At 43.1% G+C, this 23559-nt stretch overlaps 1 protein-coding gene across 1 annotated transcript; it reads right to left on the minus strand.

Annotated features, from left to right (window-relative positions):
• Nucleotides 1-233: 233 nt before the first annotated feature.
• Nucleotides 234-22967, minus strand: ANXA5 (annexin A5). Its single transcript, XM_056855029.1, has 12 exons — nt 22896-22967; nt 21327-21411; nt 19889-19983; nt 19524-19637; nt 16919-17009; nt 15353-15432; nt 14605-14661; nt 3804-3897; nt 3132-3227; nt 2656-2714; nt 906-1028; nt 234-344 (listed from the first exon to the last, which is right to left on the minus strand). The coding sequence occupies exons 1-12, from the start codon at nt 22965-22967 to the stop codon at nt 282-284; spliced, it is 1029 nt and encodes a 342-aa protein (XP_056711007.1). The 3' UTR covers nt 234-281.
• Between the last annotated feature and the right edge of the window lie 592 nt (nt 22968-23559).

Genomic DNA, 23559 nt, shown 5'->3' on the forward strand with positions numbered 1-23559 from the left:
CTAGACTTTTGTAAATGACATCAATGAGCAGGGATAAAGGCAGCTCTCTGGGGAGAAATGGCAATCCTGTTTTTTTGGGGGGGGGGAGGTGTCCGATATGGATTTCAGTATGAAGTGCTGAATCACTTTACTAACATCATACATATAATTTGACAATAAGGACGGCAAATGGGAAGGCAAAGGCAGTTGCAGCCATAAATGCAAATATATAGCTTAACCATAGAAAGAGAAGGAGTCAAAAGGCAACAGTTAAGACGCTGTCCTTCTGTCCACTCTAGGCCTTAGTCATCTTCGCCACCACAGAGCAGCAAAAGGCCATTCCTGTAGTCCCCAGATGTATCTTTCTACAAATAAAACACATGATCAAAGGGCAATGAGTCATCAGTAAAGCCCAAGTAAACGTCTTGGCCAGTGATGGCCTTTTCAAAACAGGAAATCCATTAGTATGACTATCCATGCAGGAATGGTTCATAAAAGGTCCTTGGCAAGTGATTCATTTTCTAAAATATACATACAAAAAACGCCGAGAAGCGAAACAGGAACATACAGCATATTGCAGCACTATCTTCCATTTGCAGACTATGTACTTCCAAACATTACAAAATGGTATCCTTTAGCAAGCGACAGTCCCCCAAAAAAGATGCCCAGCCCACAAATCAGTTAAGACAGAATACTTGCATGTATGCCAATATAGTCCCAAGCATAGCAAATGGATCTGGATCAGCATTAAATGTTACAGCTGGGGACTTAGAAATCTAAATATTATCACGTACCATCTTTGTATTTGCAAAAGGTTTTGTGACAATTTTATAGCAAATAAAGAGGAAGAAAACCATGGCTACATGGGCTGGCAGAATTAGCCACCAGAAAAGGAAATAACGTTGATTTATAAAAAGTAGACCAACCTGAATTGCATGGTACAAAGATTTTGCAAAATCTCTTCTGAAAGCCTTCCTGATGTCCAGCAGATCAATTTCACTTCTTGTAACTAGGATTCTGATCAGGGTATCATCGTCAGTACCTGCTCCCTGAAAAAAACAAATGGGGTCCCATTTGATCCAACCTAGGTTACACATTTTTAAGTCCCACAGATTTCAATGGAAGAGCATTAAGCATGTCAATCATCTATAAATGCATCTGAAAAGGCCACACTAGTTACTTATGCATGAGAGCTATATAAATTACACATTCAGTGTGAATGTGTATTAATATTTATTTATTTTTACTTTGAAATTATCAGGTTTTGTTGTGTTCACAGGACATGAAATGGGGAACAACAGTCTTTACTATATGAACCCTATATCACTACTGCATTGATGTTCAACATCTCACAAGATCAGGCTGCAAGGGTCCCAAATGAGACAGCAATGATGGTGGCAAACAATGCATCGTGTACAATGCTCATTTGTGAAACCTGAGAAGTATCAGATCATGAGTTAGATCCAGTCAGCATTTCCACTGCTGAAAAAGGAGGGGATCCCCCTCTGATCACCAAGAAGGCTATGTTGGGGATCACTGGACCACATGGGATGGGGAATGCAGTAAGGAGAATTAGGAGAGACTGACTGAAAAAACTAGCCGGATCCAACCCAAAGCTTCAAAGTAATCTGAATGTGCTTCAGTGGAACCTGCTACACAAATAAATAAAACAAGAGTAAACACCTCCCAAGTGGATGAAACTAGCTCTCCAAATCTCAGTGACTGGTAAAAACAAGGACACACTGAATATTATTTGAACTTGATGACAAGGATGGGAATTTAGGGATACTTTTTACGATCCAGGATAAATGTACTGAAATAGAGGTCATCAAAGAAGTGGTACATTTGTAAAAATGGTGACGTAGTTACATGTTTGTTCACCCATACGGTCATAACCTGATTTTCAGAAGCACTGCATTATTTTATTTATTATGTTGCTGCCAAGTGATGAAAGCTATTACAGTGGTGGGGAAAATGCAGGTGCTGAAAAAAAATAACACAAAAATTTCCCACACACAAAACCAGCCTATCCGCTGCCAATCCACAAGTGCCTGAATTAACCCTCAATGGCAGTTAAAATGTTTGGGTGGGACCATGGCAGGCTCTAGCATTATTCAAGGACAGCATTTCCATCATTCAGATGAAACACTTGTATCAAAACAAATCAATGGGAGGTAAACGAGAAGAAAGAGTCTCCAAGGATATGAATGGCAGACGCTATAGATTTCCAATATGAATGGGGAGAAAGAAGGATGAACTAGTACAGATTAAGCAGAAGGCACTGATCCAGGCGTCACATCTGCGGCTGGCCCCACTGCTGATATGATTACAGACACCGATTACTGCTGATCACATCATCACACCCCTATTATTTCAGAATAACCAATAACTTACTTCGAGGTTCTGTACTTGCACACATAAAATAGAACGGGCACTCTATGTCATTGTTTGGCATCCCCACCCTTTTCCTGGTATCTCCAGTAGAAAACTAAAGCAGCAATCCTAGGCACACTTGTGGTTGGACGTGCTTTCAAGTAAACCGGCATAGGACTGAGCTGTTAAAATGTTCACATAAGAAAATAAACCAAAATGTTGATTTGGGGGAGCACAAGCTATAGGCTTAGAAAACAAAATAAATGTGGCCAACAAATGTTTAAAAAAGGAGAATTCACTCACTTTCATTGCATAAAACAGAGATTCAGCGAAATACGCAGGAACGCTTCGGATACTCTTCACTGGGGAATAAAAAAAACCATGTGTAATTTATGAAGCAAAGCATAGTTAAATGTTGCTATAAATTACTGCAAGCAGCTTCGTCTTTTCTTTACCAAAATGAATGAGAGAGACCACTTTTCGAACGTTTCCAGCCCTTCCAGAAACAAGTTTTGTTCAATCAGATTGTATTTAGTTACAAGTCCCAGGACCAAACATGCATACTGACCTAATCACCTTGTATCAACTAGAAGAAAGACCACCAGGTGTGTTTAAAAAAAAAAAAAAAAAAAAGGTTTGCCTCCACTCAGGTAGTTAATCAGGTTACCAAAGACAGTATTGTTTTTCCTTTAATGGACACGTGAGGCTGGGTTTCCCCCAAAAAAACCTTCATTTGCAGTTCTTATAAAAAGTGCATAGTCAGGAAGACTGGTCTTTACCGACTGCCAGAAGCAGCTTCTCCAGCTCCCCAGAAGTTTCACGGTCAATAGTTTCTTCAAGATGAAAGCCAGAAATGGTCATGTATTTATCGAAGACTGAAAAACAAACAGGTATCTTTGCTCATTATAAGCAATTTACAAGTTACTTCTTTTCTGTTTCTCCAAGCCAGCACAATAAAGGACATACTTAAACTACAAGCTGCATCTTGATAGCCATTGCTGAGGTGAGGGAGCATTCAAACTGGCAATCCCCCAATCCCACTGGAGTGGTGAAGTCCCACAAAGGTGACAGACCTCATTCATTCATTTGGTTTCTATCCCACCCCTCCCCAGTTAGGCTGGGCTTGGAGCGGCTCACAACATATTCCAGGAATTAAAACATAACAGTGTACAATTAAAAGTTCTCCAACAAACATGTGAATGTGACAAAAAGGTACTGAAAGCACGTTTTGCAGAGACATGCATCAAGCGTACAATCAGTGACAACATCTATGTTTATATTGTGCAATCTGTGAAATGGTTCTAAGAAACAGAAGAGAAAGAGCTGGTCCTTCAGAGGTCAGTAAACCAATCAGAAGGTCAGAGTTTCTTTCTTTTAAGTTACTTTCAAGGTTGCCGTAACCAGTCACATCCACAATAGAAAAGTAGTCCAGAATTTCCAGTTCCACTGACCCTTCCTTAAGTGAGAAATGCTCCGCGTTCCCAGAATGGTGATGAACTTTTCCTCATCAGTTCCCCATTTCAGTTCGCCCGCTCTAAACAGCACCTGTTATGATCCAAAGGGGAAAAAAAACAGAGTTGAACTTACCTGTAACTGCTGTTCATTGAAGTCTTCGGTGCAGACACACATGTGGGACTGTGCCTGCACGCAGGCCTGCCGCCGGAAACTTTTATTAGCCTTAGACCTTTAAGGGGGATGCCCTCCCCTTGAGCAGCGGGCCGGCTTGGCGCCGAAACCACCGCGTGCTCCTGGGCGGGGCATCCCCTCCCTCCTCAGTTCCTTGCCCGCCGCCAACCTTGGCCAATGTAGTAGATGGTTCCCCAGTGATCCTGAAAATAGGGCCAGGACTGGGTACAGAAGAGTAGGATAATTAACCCCAACTCTCTGGTCCGTAACATACATTTCTCTTCTACTAATTCTTCCCTTCCCTTTCTTTTTTTTCTTTTTTTTTAGGTCGACAGCGGGGTCGGAGGGAGGGATGTGTGTCTGCACCGAAGACTTCAATGAACAGCAGTTACAGGTAAGTGCAACTCTGTTTTCATCTTCAGTCTTCGGTGCAGCCCCACATGTGGGATTTTAACAAGCTTACCCAACAGGAGGCGGGTGTCGATCTAGGAAAACAACGCCTGAAGGACTGCTCTTCCCACTTCTGCGTCTCTCCTGGCTTGCAGGTCCAGTGCGTAGTGTCTGACAAACGTGTCTTCGCTTGCCCACGTCGCCGCCTTGCAGATGTCACCGACGGGGACTCTTCTATGAAGCGCAGCCGAGGAGCCCTGGGCTCTGGTGGAATGAGCCCTGACTTCCAAAGGACACATCACCTTTGCTTCCCTGTAAGCAAGTTTTATTGCCGATACCACCCACCTAGCTATGGACTGGGGGGATGCGGGCTTCCCCTTCTTGGGGCCTTGAAAACAAATAAAGGAGATTTTGATTGTCTAAAATTTTCGTTCTATAAATGTAGTAAAGTATGGCCCTCTTAAGGTCTAACGTGTGTAGGGTCTTCTCTGCAGGGGAAGTTGGTTTTGGGGAAAAAACTGGTAATACCAAGTCCTGCAACATATGAAAACTAGAGACCACCTTAGGTTTGAACTTGAGGCTGGGGTGTAGCACCACCCTTTCGTTAAACACTCTAAGAAACGGGTTATCTATCCTGAGAGCAGCCAGCTCACTAACTCTTCGGGTTGAAGTGACTGCAACTAAAAATGCAACCTTGGCTGAGAGTAGTGACAAATGCGTGTGAGCCAAAGGTTCAAACAGGGGTAACATGAGTCTAGCCAAAACTAGCGAAAGGGACCATTGAGGGGTTAACCTTAGAACAGGGGGAAACACATTATTAAGCTCTCTAAGAAAACGCTTGGAAAGAGGGTGGGAAAAAACAGTGTACTCCTCTAGCTTATCATGGAACGCTGAAATAGCAGCAAGATGTACTCTCACCGAGGAGTCAGTGAGTCCTGTCTTAGTTAGATCCAAAAGGAAATCAAGGATTTGAGGGAGTGGGCAGAAAAAGGGGGAAAGGCCCTTGGTCTTAGACCACTTATCAAACCTTTCCCACTTCCTATTGTATGAGTATCGAGTGGAGGGTTTTCTGGCTTGAAGGATTACCTCCTGTACTGGGGAGGACAGGCCCATCACTGATTGGGCACGATTCTCCAAGCTGCTAGGTGCAGCCTGTCCACATCGTGGTGAAGAAGGCTGCCCCATCTGAGTAGGCCCGGGTGTCTGGGTAAGGGTCTGTAGGTACCTTCTGCTAAACGCATCAGTTCCGTGAACCATATTTGGCGAGGCCACATGGGTGCTATCAGGATGCACGAGGTCTTGTCCGATCTGATTTTCCCCAGTACTCTTGCTAAGACGGGAAATGGGGGGAAGGCATAGAAAAGGGAGCCCGACCAAATGATCTGAAAGGCATCCCCTAGGAACATTGGGTCGTTCCCTGCCAGCGAGCAGAACTCCTTTGCCTTCCTGTTCTCCCTGGTGGCAAACAGGTCTACTTGAGGGACCCCACAGTCTCGGAATATCGGTTGCAAGAAACACTCCTGTAGCTCCCACTCGTGACTGGTCAGCAATTTCCTGCTGAGGGAGTCTGCCCAGGTATTCTGTATCCCTGCTATGTGTATGGCTCTCAATTGGATGTCGTTCGAGAGAGCCACTAGCCAGACCCTCCAAGCCTCTGCACACAGGGGGATGGAGCCCGTGCCTCCCTGCTTGTTGATATAGAATACCGTGCAGGTGTTGTCTGATTGGAGGAGAGTTCTGGAGCCCCATAGGATATCTGTGAAGGAGGGAAGTACATAACGCACAACCCGTAATTCTAACAGGTTTATGTGCAGGGATGATTCCCTGGGTTCCCACCTCCCTTGAACAGACATATCGTTACAATGGCCACCCCAACCCTCCATAGAGGCGTCTGTGGTAAGAGTAATCTGGGGTCCAATGGCCAAAGGGTATATCCTTCAATAAATTGGGTTCAGCAAGCCACCAATGCAAAGATCTTAACACCCCTCTAGGGATAGAGAGTCTATGCAGCTGGGAGTGACGGGTCGGGTTAAATGCCCTGAGAAACCAGTTCTTAAGTTCCCTCATCTGCAATCTAGCAAAGGGGGTGACTGCTGTGGTCGAGGCCATGAGGCCTAAAAGTCTTTGTATGGAGACTATACCTCAAGAAGGTGTAGTACTGCACCTCAAGAAGTGTCTGCACCTCAAGAAGTGTTGTACTAGGCTTTTAATTGTTGTGACTCTTTCTTGTGGTAAGAAAGCTTTTCCTGTGCTGGAGTCAAGCACAGCCCTAATGAATCGGGCTTGGAGGGAGGGGTCTAGTCTAGATTTCTTTACATTGACCAAGAGGCCTAGGTCAGTGCAAGTGGAAAGGACCAGCTCAAGGTGAGATGACAAAAGGGCACGGGAAGATACTGCATCCCTTGTCCCTAAAGTATGACATGACTACCGCCATGCATTTTGTGAAAACTCGAGGGGCTGTGGCCAGTCCAAACGGTAGAACCGTGTAGTGGAACACCTCTGTACCATAGCGGAACATGAGGAATTTTCTATGATCTGGTGTATAGACATGTGAAAGTACGCGTCCTTAAGATCTAGCACTGCGAACCATGTATTGGGAGTGATCAGCTCCATCACAGAGGTCAGTGAGACCATCCGGAACTTTGAGATCCGTAAACATTTATTGAGAATTCTTAGGTCAATAATGGGTCTGGAGCCCCCATCTTTCTTCTCCACCATAAATATCCTGGAGAAAAAACCAGAACAGGTTGGGGAGGCTTTTTGAACCGCTCCTTTCAACAACAGCTCCTCTAACTGTGGAGTAAAATCTGGAAATGGGTTGTCCCATGCAGAACTGGCGGGAGAACAGGTGGGCAAAAACTTGAACTCTAGGAGGTAGCCTTCTGAAATGATCTGGAGGACCCAAGAGTCCGAACATATGGACCGCCAGGCCTCTGTAAATCTGGCCAATCTATTCAGGAATGGAAAGTCCCCTTGACTGGCTGGTGAGGGTAGTCAAGAATTTCTGGTTGGGTCGCCTCTGGTCCCTCTGTTGAGGGCCAGAGTTGGTTCTTTGCTTGAAATTGTGCTTACATTGCCCTTGCTGCCCTGGCTGATGAAACTTGCCTTGGGGAGGATACGGCTGGAACCTTTGATACTGTTGGCTTCTGTTGAAGGATGAGTTGAAGCCCTGGTGTCAAGGCTGAAATCTATCCCGTTGGGGTTGAAAGGCCGTGGTAATGCCTAAAGATCTTGCTGTCTGACGGTCTTTCTTTATATTAGTCAAGAATTCAGTGGTGCCTGAGGCGAACAAGGTATCACCCTCAAAGGGGAGGTCCCCGACCTGGATTCTGGTGTCTGCTGGGAGGGCCGTTGTGCGTAGCCAGGAGTGGTGTCTTAAGGTAACGGCTGTGGCCATGGATCTGGCTGCCACTTCAGCTGCATGTTTGCCCGCACTAATCTCCTGCTTTGACAATCGAGTTGCTTCAGCTTGGATGAGTTTTAGGGCTGATCTGGACTCTTCCGGCAATAAGTCTATGTGAGGGCTGGCCTCTTCCCACAGGAACAATTGATACCCCCCATGATCGTCTGATAGTTGGCGATACGGAAGTTTAACGCCGAGGAGGTGTAGGCCTTTATACCTAGATGGTCTAGGAGTCTGCTCTCCTTATCAGAAGGGGTGGAGTGATGCCCTTGTCTTTGTCTAGACTGCATCTCCCCAGTGACAATGGAGGATGGGGGAGGATGCACCATCAGGAACTCTGCTGAGACTGGCTTTACTCAATAGAGATTTTTTATCTTCTTGGTGGACGGAGGAGTGGATGATGGCTTCTTCCAGACCGTTTTGGTGATATCGGAGAGACCTTCCAGAATGGGGAAGGCAGCGATTCCTGGATGATCTGGATACAAGCGGCTGAGGATCTTGTCCTTAGGCTTGTTGTCTGATGTGGAGATGTTAATATCCAAAGCCTCAGCCATCCTGATCATCTGTTCCGTTCTTAACTTGAGATCCTCTGAAGGAGACACTGCCTCTGTGTCGCCTACTAACTCATCAGGGGAAGGTTCAGAGACGTCCTCCTGCAGAGGCTCTTGTTTCCGAGTCCTCTGGATCCGACTCGACCCTAGGACTCCGTTGAGTCAGAGGAGTGAAGGGTGAGGGGAGTTGTGGGGTCTCGAGTACTAGAGGTTTGCCTTGAAGGGTGATCTGGCGATACCTGCAAAAATCAATCTAGTCCTTTACTAGCTCTGGAAAGATGGTAGGCTGAGTAGACAGGCTCCGAAGAGGTCGTGGAGTATTCCTCGGAGCCAGGGGGGTCGGATCCGAGGGAGTCAGATCCGAGAGGTTCGGATCCAACAGTAAGAGTGGGTCGTCTAATGGATCCAGTTCTACATCGGAGAAACATTGGAGAGGTGAGCCCGAATGGAATGACGGGGTCCTCGGTACCGGGAGAGGTGCTTGTGTAAGGAGCCTCGGATCCGGGAGGTTATGCGGCGGCTGGATCCGGTGCTCTTTTGCTTATGCTTCGTCTTGTGCTTGTGTTTCTTAGAGACGTGCGTTGGATCCAAGAGGGTAGTCAGATCCAGGTGTCTGCAAAGCTGGAGCCGAGCGCACGGATTGCGTGCTCCTAGGAGATTTGGAGCTGGTCGCAGGGGAAGGAGCCATCAGGGCCTTCTTCCAGAGCTCCGCGTTCAAGCGGTCTGCACGGGCATTGCGAGCCCGGGTGGAAAAACGCTGACATATGCCACAAGCCGATACGTTATGCCCCTCGACCAAGCAGATTAAGCACAGTTCATGTTGGTCCATGTGCGGTATCTTCGTAGCGCACTTGGGACACAGTTTAAACGGGGTCTGGGGGGCCATCCCGGGACTCAGCACGCGGCCAAGGGAACTAGGGAAACAGGGTTTTCTCGCTCTTCTCACCCGTAGTACGGTAGATTGAGGATCGGTAAAGGTCGGTGGGCTGATCGGGAGGATCCCAGCGGCAGCCCCGTGTGGAAACTCACAAATCGAAAGTAGAATGCCGAAGGAATTCTGAGTTCAGGCGAAAAAGCTCCATTCTTGGCAGCAGCAAAGAAGGAACTGAGGAGGGAGGGGATGCCCCGCCCAGGAGCACGCGGTGGTTTCAGCGCCAAGCCAGCTCGCTGCTCAAGGGGAGGGGAATCCCCTTTAAAGGTCTATGGCTAATAAAAGTTTCCAGCGGCAGGCCTGCGCGCAGGCGCAGTCCCACATGTGGGGCTGCACTGAAGACTGAAGATGAATCCAGAGTTTTTACTTGCCAAAACAGAAGGTAGAAGTTTTTTCTATATTCAGAATAAAGCTATTAACAGTGAAAACATTCAGCCACCACACGGGAGTTGCCTTGTTAATAATACCTATACCGTAAATCTACAAAAGGTGGCGAGAAAGCCCAGACCCAATTCTGCTCTATTTATGCAAAGCCTCTGTAGCCTCCCAAAACGGGTATCTTGTGGCACCTTAAAGGTTAAGATTTTATTTTGTTTTTGTTATAAAAGACTAACCCAGCTACCACTCCAGAATTATTTCACAAAGAGATATTACTACTGCATTCAGTTCATTTCAGGGTACTTCAATTATAGCCGGCATCTGCCTGAGACCCTGGAGAGCCGCTGCCGGTCTGAGTAGACAATACTGACTTTGATGGATCGAGGGTCTGATTCAGTATAAGGCAGCTTCATGTGTTCAGTATGTGTCAATGCAGGGGAGTTAGTTGCCGCCAACATTTTGGTTTGCTTGTACACTGAGACCCCTGTCTCAATTTTGAATTAACCTTGGTTGCATTTGTAAAAGTAAAATGGGAGTTAACATACATAACGAATATTTTTTATGGCTGTCCAGTTCTAAAACATGTGACATGCTCAACCGACCAATACAGTATTCTGAAAGGATAGAGTCAAATTGTGAAATCTGTGCTCCATGGAAAACTCAGGCAGCTGTGTACATATCCACAAATTTTGGATGGCCTTGGTTGCCATCCAAATATGATGGTGCACCACCTTGAGAGCTGAGATCTCATTTCTGACATCATGCATAAGCTTCTCCACCCTCTCCCCAGATCTAAGCTGGCGGGAGTGATCCACCTACTGGGCTCTGCTGGGTTTGGGGAGAATTGGGTCTGCTCCACCAAGTGACTCTGAAGCTAAATGTAAGAATCAACTCCCTCCCCCATCTTCAGCTGATAGACAAGGGAATTACAGAGGCTCATCCCTGCAGTTGTACAGGCTGAGTAGAGGCAGACCATGGGAAACCAATTTCTGGGCTCCTGGTTAGGTGGTCAGCCAAGCTTAGCACACATGCTCCTGTATTTACGATTACAATATGATTTGCCAAATGAAGTATCAGGAATTGTTAAAATGGAAAAAGTGAAATAAAGTCAAGGGCTGGAACCATAAGCTTTGCACAGAATATTTTTCTCTGAAGTAACAGGGTTAAATGTTAATGTTTTTACAAAGATTATAAAAAGCTAAAAACATCTGTTTGAAAATGTCACTTGTGAAATTCCAGAGTTTCTTTTTCCCCTCCAGATTTCAATTTTTTTTCCTAAACTGCAATCCACTTTGTTAATAACTTGAATTGCCTCTAAGACCAAATGGCTGTTGATGCATACAATCAATCTGAAAGGCGAAAATTGGATTTCAATCAGTTATAAGTATAATTATTTACGAGTGACAGTACATTATGGTCTACCAGGGACAATCCATTAAACTCTTTTCTTTAACTATGAATGGTTCATACATAAATGTCAAGGACTTGTTATGTCTCTCTTCTTAACAGACCGAGTATTTATATTTAATTCCAAATGCATGATTTTTTAAAATCTACAACCAAAGTAGCATAGCTTGCCTTGGGTAGCTCTGAAAGGGCCCATTAAAATCACCTAACTCCTGCTAGCAGGATTAAATTCCCAGCATCGCGAATATAATATGTGCAAAAGAAGGCAGCAATTTATAGTCAAATCTCTGCAGATTTTAAAAGCTAAACAGGTTTGGTACTTGGAAGGGAGACCACCAAAGAAGACTTGGCAGAGGTAGGCAATGGCAGCCCACCCCAGCTTAATCTCTTGCCTTGAAAGCTCCTTGCTGGAGTCCCAATGTCGGCTGCGACTTGATGCCAGTTTCATACATAGAATATAATGTGCCATAAGAAGTCAACAGCTGTAAACAAGGGGCACCTTGCTGGAGGGACAATATTATCTCCAGAATGCTGCATGCTACATGATCAGAAACAACTCTTGTCCAAGGTTACTTTGTCACATTATTAAATACAATTTGTAGGGCTTTTTTCTCAAATAAGATTCCAAAATTATTCAGATATTTTTACTGGACCAGCTTTACTGGCAGAACATAGAAATAAACCTTCAAGGGGTACAAAAATGTCCATCATATTAGAAAGACTTCTTGTGGCTGTTTTGCTACACTGTGGCTTCCTTACAGCTGAACTGTTTTCAGAAACATCCACGTGATGCCATCCTCTATTCATCCTGCTTCTATATTTTCCTGGTTTGGTACAGTGATGTTGAAAAGGCTGCACTTTGGTCCCCATACGGACAGGAAGGTGTGCATTTTTATAAGCTCTGCCCCACAGCTGCCACTTTCTCCTCCCACAAACACACTTGGGGTCTTTTTTTGAAGTTTTTTTTTTTTTAAGCTGGGAATTGCTAGATGACTAGAAAATTAAAATTATCTATTGCTATGATATACTAGACATCACCTTTTATTTTTTTGGGGAAAGTATTTAGCCCTTTTCATAAGACTATGCACTTCCTCCTGAGCTCCTTGGGGGAAGGGCTGGGTAAAATGTGTAAGTAGATAACACAACTGCTAACTTGAACATCTTCTATATTATTTTGGACAGGCTTACAAGCAATTTTGTGAAGGCACTAATCCAGCCCCAGCTCTATTAACTCAGGCTTTTCGGATCACCCTCCTTCATGCTGCAATCTACCATGCTGTGGGTGTTTATCACAGCCTTTAATGGTGGCACAAAACCAGGCAGGGTAGCTTGGTGCTCACTGTAACTCAAAATAACACAGGACAAAAAACTGTTGCAGATGTAGGCATTCTTAGAGAGCATTTGCACACAGCTGACCTAACAGCACACTGCATCTTTCCATTCTAGAAACAGCAACATCTGACTATCTAAGCTGGCCCAGTACAACATTTAAAGGCAGCAACAAGAACCAAAGGGGTGCAGCTCCAGAGGAGAACAGTGATGGGCAGGCAGCAGAGGAAAGGTGCTATCATGAAAGTTAGCTAGAACAAAGTTACCAACACAAAATCAGTAGTGATAAATCTCTCCTACAATGGAAGGATCAACCAGAAACTGGACACAGACTGAAGAAAGTGGTTGAAGACAGAAAAATATGACTATGTACCAAAGGGTATTTATTTACAATATTTTATGCCGCTTCTTCAGAGTCCTGCTTTCAATACATGAAAGTCTTTTCCCCCCAAGCAATGTCACTAGGAACAGATATCCTCAGATGCTTGCCTAAGGGCAAATGTAACTTCACCCAAGTGATTGTACGAACAGCAAATTGTATGGCAGACTTTTGACCCCTTTCTCTGAAAGGTAACAACCCTCCAACCAAAGAGTGATTCCTACAGATTCAAGCTGAAGCGCAGCAATTGCTGAGCCATGTGATGTGATTTAAAAAGCCAGGGCCACTGTGGCTGTGCCATTTCTCTAAGACTCATTTGGATCTCATTAGCTCTAACCAAATAACTCATTAATGAAAGCCTGCTCTTATGAACAAAGAAGCTCATTTAGAGACAAAGCTCCAAACAAACAGTTTCAGTTCATGGGGAGAAATGTTTACACAAGCCACCAATTAAATCAGCTGCCAACTTCCCTGTTATTTTCTACAGCAGAACTTGGGGCCCCGCAGTGGGCAATTTTAACATTCTTTACAGGAGCCAGCATAAGCTGACGAACATGCACCATGTGCATTTTCCATGATCTGAGCAAGTCCAGTCAAAGCCTTCCATACTGATACTATATTTTATGTTCCTCTTTCTCTCTCCTTTTCAGTGAAATCTGGGCCTCACATTTCTATCCAAAACACCATTTGAAATGGAAAGGCATTATATTTGACGAAGCCATCCTCTGTTGAAAAAAGATTACTATAATTAACCACAAAGCCAGTCTGATCTAAAATACAGTGTGACCTAAGTGGTTATTCTGTTCCTACCCCTCCCTTTTCCTGTTTGCAGAGCAGCTCAGAAGGAAGCAGGCAGAACCATGGAAAATGTTATTCATCAAAAACATCTGGTCTCCCTAGAGGAGTCTTAAGACAGTCACATGGTGGTAGCAAACTCTGTAACATAGTTATATTAAAGTAAGACAATGGCAGATGTTTTAATGCTCTACCGTCTTATGAGTCACCCTTATCAGAGGAACAGGATTAATGGGACGTGGACCAGAACAGTGTACTGGATAGATGTGGACTAAGAATCCAGAGACCAGGATTCGAGTCCTCACTCAGCCACAATAATCACTAAGTGACAGTGGTATATTGCCATCCTTCAGCTTAACCTACCCCATGGGGTTATTGTGAAAACCTCAGGAACCATGGACATCGTCTTGAAATCCTTGGAGAAAAAATCAGGCCCTCGACAAGAACTCAGGTACATGGTACAACTTTCCCACAGCCAGGGCTCACCTAAACTTTTCTCTTCTTTTTCCCAATCCAAGATAAGTGAAGTGAAAGTTTAAAATGCCAGCTGGATTCTTTACTGTTGTCAGTGAACAACAAGGAGGGGAAGGTTGATGCACATCACGCCAAGCCCTTTGAAGTCTCCAGACTGCTGCCCTCCTATGCGGAACTATTGAGTTGGCTGCAAATCAACATGGAACGCAGCCAAGCCTTGACATGGTTCAGTTGAACAGGACCACAGATCCGCAGCAAGGCGAATATATCTCCACTATGTGTGCTAAGATCAGATATGATGCTGTAATGACCTTCCCTCTACATTATTCTTAACTGTCCAGCAAACGGCCCACTAGCAATGCTCATCTATTTGCCTAGGTTTGAATATTGCGCTAATTCAAGTATAATAATAATACACACATGTGTTTTATTCTTTGAAACTCTCCAAGGTTCGCTCGTAATTTCACCACCAGCAAATATAATTTCCATAAATGAATAATTATCTCAAGGGAAATCCCATTTGCATTTTTAATTTAACAAGAGTATTTAAACACATTTGGGTGGGGAGACAAAGGGAATCTTCACCTACCTGAGCATCCTGCTCAACTAAGTGTTCATTAATTGAGCCATCAGGATCTCGGCCAGCCTAAAATGGGATAAAAGGCCAAAGTAAGTAGGTATTAGCAAGCACGAGAGACAAAATTGTGTCTTGATATAGGATAAGAGGGTCAGTGCCACTAAAAGAAGCATGATGATTGTATCCATAATGCCTTCCCTGCACTCTCCGTGCACATCTCATATGATCTTGCTTCCAAGACATGAATGGGTAATAGAGGGAATCAAACTGTGAATGGGTGCCATGTGCATTATAAGTTTGGATATGGTGAATGAGCAGTACCAACAGAAGTCCCTTGAGCCAACATATGATGGAACATCTATTCAAATGATGCAGACCACAAACTAATCCCACACTACAATTCTAGATTTGGCATACTGCAGTAATCCAAGGAGCAAATGGAAATAAGTGACGGAAGGAGTAAGAAGGATAAAGCTGGGCTTGAGATTGGAATGAATCTCTGCAGTGAATATTCTCACTTAATCATTCAAACCTTTATTGGCATACAATATTCTCACTCAATGTGCAAATGGTCCATCATATGTATTGCCCTCAGGAAATCACTGATAGTTACTTTCCTCAGTCAAAGTTTTATCTCTCCTTTTTCTTCCTACTTTAGAATGCTAAGGGCCACTTCATGTGGCACACAGCCTTCCAGTAACAAACTACATCAAATAAAGTAACCTTGCCTATTATTTCAGATTCTACTGTAAAAGCTTACCTGAAGAAGAACTACCAACATCCTCTGGTAGAAACCAGTTGTGTCTGATGTTATATGATCTTCTAAGCTTGCTTCATATTCTGTAATGAAGAAATATACATCCATCACTCAACCAAATTTCAGCTACTCCTGAGTTGAAGATACTTGAGTAACCAGAGTTACTACTATATGACAGTTACCCTTACTCAACAGTCATTTTATAATTCAGAAGGAAATAAGCACTTCTGCCTGTATACACCACATGTGGGGGGGGGGAGAACAGGCAAAGAGATTGATGGGTGCACAATCTTATTTTAAGTCTACTCACACTTTCTGCTAAAGCCAAGCCTCTGGGGTGTTTGAAGGGTGGGAATAGGTTACACAGATCAATTCTGACACCTTCAAGCCATCCACAGATCCCTGTTAGGGCAAATGGCAGACCCAAGATCCCCAGGGTGACCACAGCTGGAACAATCCAGCAAAACACACAATCCTTGTGTGAACAGGTCAACATACTAGATTTTGAATTATTCAGAATTTCCTCCACCCATATTGTCCAGCCCACCAGTTAAGGTCCTCTTCCTAATCCCTGCCCTCTTGGAGGCAGCCGGCCACCTCAGAAATGGCTAGTGGTGCCTTACCTTGGGAATGCCCCCTCCCCCATGAGGCCACCTGGCACCTACCTAATTTCCCTTTAGGCATTAGGCTAAAACATTATTTTTTACCCAGGCTTTAAAGTAGGAGGTATTATGCTTTAATTTGTTTTATGGTCTGCTTCTAGCCTGAGGTTACGTTAACTACATCATTTTCGGCTGTTTGGGTGTATTATATGCTATTTTTGTGTCCTGGCCCGGTTTTTTATGGCTTATTCGAATTATTTTGGCTTGTTTTCAATGTTGTTTTTAATTATGTTGTTCTGTTTTAGTTATAAGCCTCCCCGAGCACATCTCTGGACAGGCAGCATATGTGTTATGTAAATAAATAAATTCTTTGTCATCCACATACATAAAAAAGCAAGATATTATTCACAACTGCATACATTAAATGCAACCTACAGGGTTGATTTGTAAAAAGTGGCCTCAGTGGTACATTCTGCCAAGAAGCAAAGACTTTAGACATCTTGAGTGGTGTTGTGGGTGGAGTATCTGACTAGGATCAAGGAAATCCACCTATCCATGAAGCTCACTGACACACCTTGGGCCAATCACAGTCTCTTGGCCTCACTCATGGAGGTGGGGAAAATCACAAACTCTGCTCTAAACTACTAGGAGGAAGGGCAGGATATAAATGTGACGCACAGCTAGATCAGTAAGCACTTAAACTAAGCTTCAAGTATGTCCTATGTTCCCCTTCATTTACTGCAACAATCCTCTCTGTGATTTCATTTTCTCAACAAGGGAAGTGTCTTAGAAGCAAATTCGATTATATTGTGCAACACAAAAGTCCATGAATAGGTTCTACACAGGAAGATAAAAGCTTTCAATGCTATATTATGCTCATTTTTCACTCCCCTTACTCTCTCCCCAATCTAAAAAACTGTACTCTTAGGAAAGTCTTTCAAGATTCCGAACAGCGACTACATTTTACCTTCCTGATAAACTTGCTTTATATTTCGGATTTCTGCAGGTGTTCTGGATGCGAGAATTTCATTCAGGACTTTTTCATTGGTTCCTGCCCCCTGTAATGTAAGTATTAATGGAAGGTTTACAGAATTGTTTTCATATATGCTTCTTTAATGCCACACATCAACTGAAAGGTAGCTAGTATTCTTCAGCCCCTTTTGAGCGTTTCTATATCACTTCTTTTTAGTTTATACCTAAAAATATGTACAGGTCACTCCTGTTCCTTCTGATTGGCCCATTCAAGCTTGGAAAAACTCTGTGGCCATCCCAAGTCTCCACTTGGCAATGACGTTCCTTCCCCTCGCTCTCTAGGGGTGCAAAACAGTCACAATAATTGAAATATTGGGATGAATTCTTGGGTGGAGGGCATTTCTCCACAAAAATAAAGTGCTTACATTACTGAAGTGCATTTGGAAGAAATGGATAATGCTCAAGCCTCTCTGTTCTCCTTTCTGAATGCCGCATGACCATAAAGTGTAACCCCATAAATAGCATTTACACTGACTCACACAGGAAACCCATGGCAGAGAGTGAACAGCTGAAATCTTCTGGCAAAAAAAGAAACAATCTCTATTTTCCTAGCAGGCTTCCTGACTGGCTGGATTTAATTCAATAAGTATGGCTTGGCCATCCTTTTTCTAGTGCCTTGCCAAATGCAAACATTCCATCTCAAACAGAGTGGATGGAGTACAGAGGAGAGATTGAGCTCACAGCATTTCTTCCAACGAATATAGAAAAATAACGCATTGGAACCTAGCACTATCCTTTCCTATATAAAATGCACTCATCCAGCAAAGCTTGTTACACTCAAACAAAAGGACAATTTAAAGGCCTTCAGAAGGGTACCAAAGGTTTGTCTGATAACTAAGGTGTGTCCAGTTAATGCAAAGAGCAGATAAATGTGCATCCAAAGGATTTCAAGGTTGCTTTTAAAATGTTTAATCTTAATTGGCAGCGTAAAAGAAGTATCCAGTGGGCTTCCTGACTGGGTCTGTTGCCAAATGTGAAATTCTACTATTTACTCACTCTGCATACCAATTTGGTTGTACTATTATATCCTTTAGTTGCACCATGACATACACAACTATTAATGTAATTTTTTATTAAAGTTACTTATGAACAAAAGAGAATGCGGGGGGGGGGGGGGACTAAACCAAACCATCGATTCCTGTCCTATTCCAGACTGCTAGTTCATTGATTTTCATCTCCTGAATCAACATGAGCTTTTAGTTTTCTAAGCTACTTCAGTCAAGTTAAAACACCATTCCTCTTACAAATGCCAAGTTGAAAAGTCAATATTTGGCTAGAATACTCTGCTTAAGACTGGTCAGATCACTGGAACAGTTGCTGAATAACAGCAAGTTAAGCAAACCTTGTGGGTGCCAACTTACTATGCAGCAGACAAATGCGACATTGTGAGATGAATCAAAAGTTTCTACAGAACGTTCAGGGGAATCGCTTTTTATTCAGCCCAGCTTAATCCATGTGCTTAATTTTAAAGACAGCATGAAATTACACCTAAAGAAAAATCACTGCCAACTGCAAATATTTTCTAGAAGAATTAAACTATATTACCTTCTCAGCTAGTTTCCCTACCCAAGAATAGGTTCATACAGAAAGTAAAGGTAAAGGCAAAAGTCCTCTGTGCAAGCACCAGGTCATTACTGACCCATAGGGCAATGTCACATCTCCAAGTTTACTAGGCAGGTTGTGTTTACAGGGTGATTTGCCATTGCCTTCTCCCCAGTTGTCTACACTTTACCCCCAGCAAGCTGGGTACTCATTTTACTGACCTTGGAAGGATGGAAGGCTGAGTCAAACTTGAGCCGGCTACCTGAAACCGACCTGCTGGGATCAAGCTCAGGTCGTGAGCAAAGCTTTGACTGCAGTACTGCAGCTTACCACTCTGCACCACAGGGCTCCTCATACAGAATGTATGTGTGTGTGTAAAGTGCCCTCAAGTCGCAGCCGACCTATGGCGACCCCTTTTTGGGGTTTTCATATCAAGAGACTAACAGAGGTGGTTTGCCAGTGCTGTACTCTCCACAGCAACCCTGGTATTCCTTGGTGGTCTCCCATCCAAATACTAACCAGGGATGACCCTACTTAGCATCTGAGATCTGACGAGATCAGGCTAGCCTGGGCCATCCAGATCAGGGCCATCCAGAATGTACTGAAGTACAAATCAGAGCTGTTAATGACCATTAGAATCTTCCATAACTTTCACTGGTCTCATCATAAATTTAACAGAGAGCAACATTTAAAAGAAAGGTGCATTGTAATCCAGAAAACCAAGTGTACAATACTTGGCTTATTCCATGCACAGTTTTGACCAATCATTCAATGTGCTTAGTCGAGAATCAAAAGACTATTGAAAACTTGATCACTACAGTCTCTCTGAAATTATTCAGGTGGATAAGAATATAAATGAAGTCATTAAAATGAAAGCAATCATCATAAATAATCAAAAAGAGGAACCAGCATAATAGGAAACATGACAAAGGAAGGAGAAACATTCCTAGAGAAACCAAAACTCCATTTATATTTGCATTTTGTGCCTCTCATTTTACCTTAAGGGCATGCTTCAGTGCATGAGCATCATAAAGCCGTGCTGGTCTCATCAAGCTGACCATCAGAGTCTCAAGTTTGCCAGTCAGTTCTGATTTCAGGTCATCAACCAGATCCTAATTGGCAGAATGAAGAGTGCCTCATTAAGAAAGCAATTCAAAATTAATTCTCCAATCATACAAACCAACACACCGAGGAAGTGAAGAAAACGTTGAAGGAAAGCGTACAAACAGAAGCATAGAAAAACTAACAAGATGCAAATTATTAGCCAATACAAAATATATTACTTTATATGGTTGAGCTGGTATACGAGCACGCATACCCAAACACACACTTGCCAACTTAGAACCAAAAGAAAGCTCATTACCCTGCCAAATAAGGTTTTAAAAGCAGCTGCAATTTCCTGGCGCTGGGCATTGCTTCTGCCTATTAGGATCTGCAAGATGGGCTGTTCATCAGTCCCTTGGATAAAGCAAAACACAGTTATTCTTATTATGAATTGGTATTTTAGATGATCGAGTCAAACAACACTGAAAACAGGCTGTTGGAAGAACACTGTATGAACACTTCTGTACCCAACAATATGATCTGCAGTCAAAGGATCTACACACACAAGTGGCAGTAGGGTGGTTTTTACCAGTTCCTCCATCCCATGGCAGACCTCCAACTTGTCCTATCAAGCTGATCCTCCAGGTGGCCTGCCCCCACCCCATGATTTGGGACATTTCAGGCTGCAGCAGGAGTGGGGAGGGAGACAAGTCACACTTCCATTCATAGAAACTTTAGACAGTATCCCTATATGATTGGTAATTTTTTTTTTAAGTATAGCTCTGCTAAAGTTTTGGTCATGATATTTTTTGCAGAAAAAACCTGCCTGGATGAAATGTTCCATTTTTCATGCACAGTAGCTTTACAGCTGGTTCTTTTTGCAATCTATACTTCAGTATCCTTTTTTAAAATGGAGGACTCCCTCTTGAGGTGATTCCTGTTGATCAGGAATCACACAGGCAGTCCAATGATATGACATCATTACAGAATCACACTTGCCTACAAGATGAGGTCATGAAGTCAACTCAAAATGAGGAGCTTCCTCAGATAAGCAGACATTTTCATTCTCTTCCCTTTTTTGTCATCAAGTCACAGCTGACCCCGCAGGGTTTTCAAGGTGAGAGACGTTTGGAGGTGGTTTGCCATTGCCTGCCTCCGCATCACGATCCTGGTATTCCTTGGAGGTCTCCCACCCAACTACTAGCCAGGGTCAGGGCTGAGAGTGTATGACTGGCCCAAGGTCACCAAGCAAGCTTCCATGAGGTGAGTGGGGATTTAAACCTGGGTTTCCCAGGTCCTAGTCCAACATCTTAACCACTACACCACACTGGCTCTCTGTACTCTCTTCCTAAGATCCCACAGATTACCAACAAATGGTAGAAGGGTATTGTGCAGATGTTGCATGAAAAATACTTTCCATTTTGCCCTGCTCTAATGGTTAACTCAGGTTGAGGAGGGGGGATCAATAATACTCCATGAGTTCCAGTAAAAGAATAACTATTCATCCAACCTTTGGAACATGATTAAATTGTCCATATATAACTCTCCAGAGAACAATTACACTCTTGTACAAAAAAGTAAGGATCCAAAGTACTGCAATAGTTATTGTTTTACTTTATTCAGTGAATAGCCATGTTATCTTAACCATTATGTAAACATCCGTGAGCAGTTGCCAAGGCAAAAGATGAAACAGCAACCAGGACACATCAGACTTTGCTGATAATACCTTACTAATTTGCAGAACAGCTAGCTCTTACCCAAGCCTTTCATGGCCTTACGAAGGGCCTCCGCATCTGCTCTGGCATCAAAGCCTGGAAAATCCTTTACAGTGCCTCTTGTGTGCTGGAAAAAAATAATTATTACGACACTGCAATTTTTGTTCATATTTTGTTCATAAAAGTCATAACTCAAGATGTGTTGACCAATCTGAACCATAAGAATTCTTTCCTAACCAGATGAAACAGGTTTTGCCAACAAAACGGACACCAGAGCTGTCTTATACTGAATCAGACCATCGGTCCATCAACATCATTTTGCAGCAGGTTCTTTGAAAAGAATGGACGGAACCAAGCTAACTCTCTCACAAGATGTTAGATGGAATTCTGTAGTGGATTGTTTTGATCAGTATATTGAGAACTGGCTGATTCTGATGACAGTTTGAGAACAAAACTGAGAGAAAATAGATGGCACTGTCACAGCCAAAATCCTCAACACTGGGCTTAAGAGAAATGTCGAACATATGCTGAGCATCCCGAAACCTATTTCTGAAACTTTAAACAAAATTCAGAAAATCGCTGTTTTATTGCTGATGCTGTTGAAATTTGGAACTGGGTGAGCCCTTAAAAACAAACTATGTAACGACAGAATTAAATTACAAGCATTAAAAAATGAATACCACAAGCACTATCTCCAGCTCACTTTCTCCCAAATATTGTCAATATCTGGTACCAAGGTCAAACCTTAAAAGTGCTGAAGAAGAGGAATTAGCTATGACATGGGTATCTAGCAATCATCCATCCATGACGCCAACGTAATAAACTTCAGAGCTAAGGGGGAACCATTCAAGAAATATATGTTTGCTGATGATGTTTTAAAGAAAGTCACACTAGTGAACTGGTGGAAGTCACTTAAGCATTTGGATTTAGAAACTGTTGAAGTAATGATTTCACTTTTAACAGCTGCAGCTTCTTCTGTTGGCATAGAAAGAATATCCTCTTCCTTTGGACCCACTCATTCTAAATTGATAAATTGTTTGGGACCTAATAAAATAAGGATGAGTGAGCTTCAGAAGACAGTGTTTTAAATTTTTCATGTGGACCTGGCTGATGTAGTCAGTTACGTTTTTTAAAAAGAGATTTTGTTTAACCACGTTAGTTAACACACATGGATGTTTACGTAAATACAAGAATACATATGCTATACGTTATTGTTTTAGCTAAGTAAAACATTTTAATTGTTATTGTTCCAATAAAGTACAACAGAAACGTTGTCCAAATATGTTTTGATAACCATGAATTTAGGCAGATTGTGAGAGGGAGGGCAGGAAGGGATGTGCCAGCACTCGGCTTTTGTGGCCCTTTCTTATATGCCAATCGCCACTTGGGGGGTCAGGAAGGAACTTTGTTTCCAGGCCTAATTGGTCCAGGGATCCTGGAGGTGTTTTGCCTTCCCCTGAACATAGAGCAGGGGGCACTGGGAGCTAGCTGTGAATTTCCTGCATTGTGTAGGGGGTTGGACTAGATGACCCTTGGGACCCCTTCTAGTTCTATGTTGCTATGACTATGAGATGATATTGTTTAAGAAGCAATCTTCAGCCAAAGACTCACCTGATTCAAAGCCCATATCAAGCTATCATTAATATAAAACTGTTTTTCAGCTCCTACATTCAGAATGGTCATCCCCTAAATATGAACCTGCCTGGAATCAATACAATAAATATTATATAGGAGATCCGCAATTAGGATCTCCTAATACTATCATTATTATATAGCACTTCTCACGAGCACTGCAAAGTACTTTACATATATTACTCTAATGCACCATATATATGATCCAAGAAACTGCAAGCAAAATAAAAATAACTGCTAGGATCATTCCACAAACACTTGCACAAGAGTCCATGCAGTTCTACAGTGGGTGGGTTTCATAGTAGTCTTGTTATTTCATTTATACCCTGTTATTTAGCCAGTTTCAAATCCATGGTCATTGGAGCAACTTGCAGAACTAAGGGAACAACAGAGTTTTGTTTTTGGAGAGAAGAAACCCCTTGCCCACGCTAGAGACATGACACTCCACCATGGTTATGCACTGGAAATGTTTAAATGTTTGCCCTCACTCTACATCTGCTCTAGATCTCTCCCCAAGCCTTTTCTGTTAATGCTGCTGCTCTTCCCAGGAATTTTTGATTTTATTTAGATTACTTATTTATACCACACCTTTCTTCCCAATAGGAACCCAAAGTGGTTTATAACATTGTTCTCCATTCTATCG

The sequence above is a fragment of the Euleptes europaea genome, chromosome 9, assembly GCF_029931775.1.
Source record: "Euleptes europaea isolate rEulEur1 chromosome 9, rEulEur1.hap1, whole genome shotgun sequence".
In the NCBI taxonomy this organism is placed as follows: Eukaryota; Metazoa; Chordata; class Lepidosauria; order Squamata; family Sphaerodactylidae; genus Euleptes; species Euleptes europaea.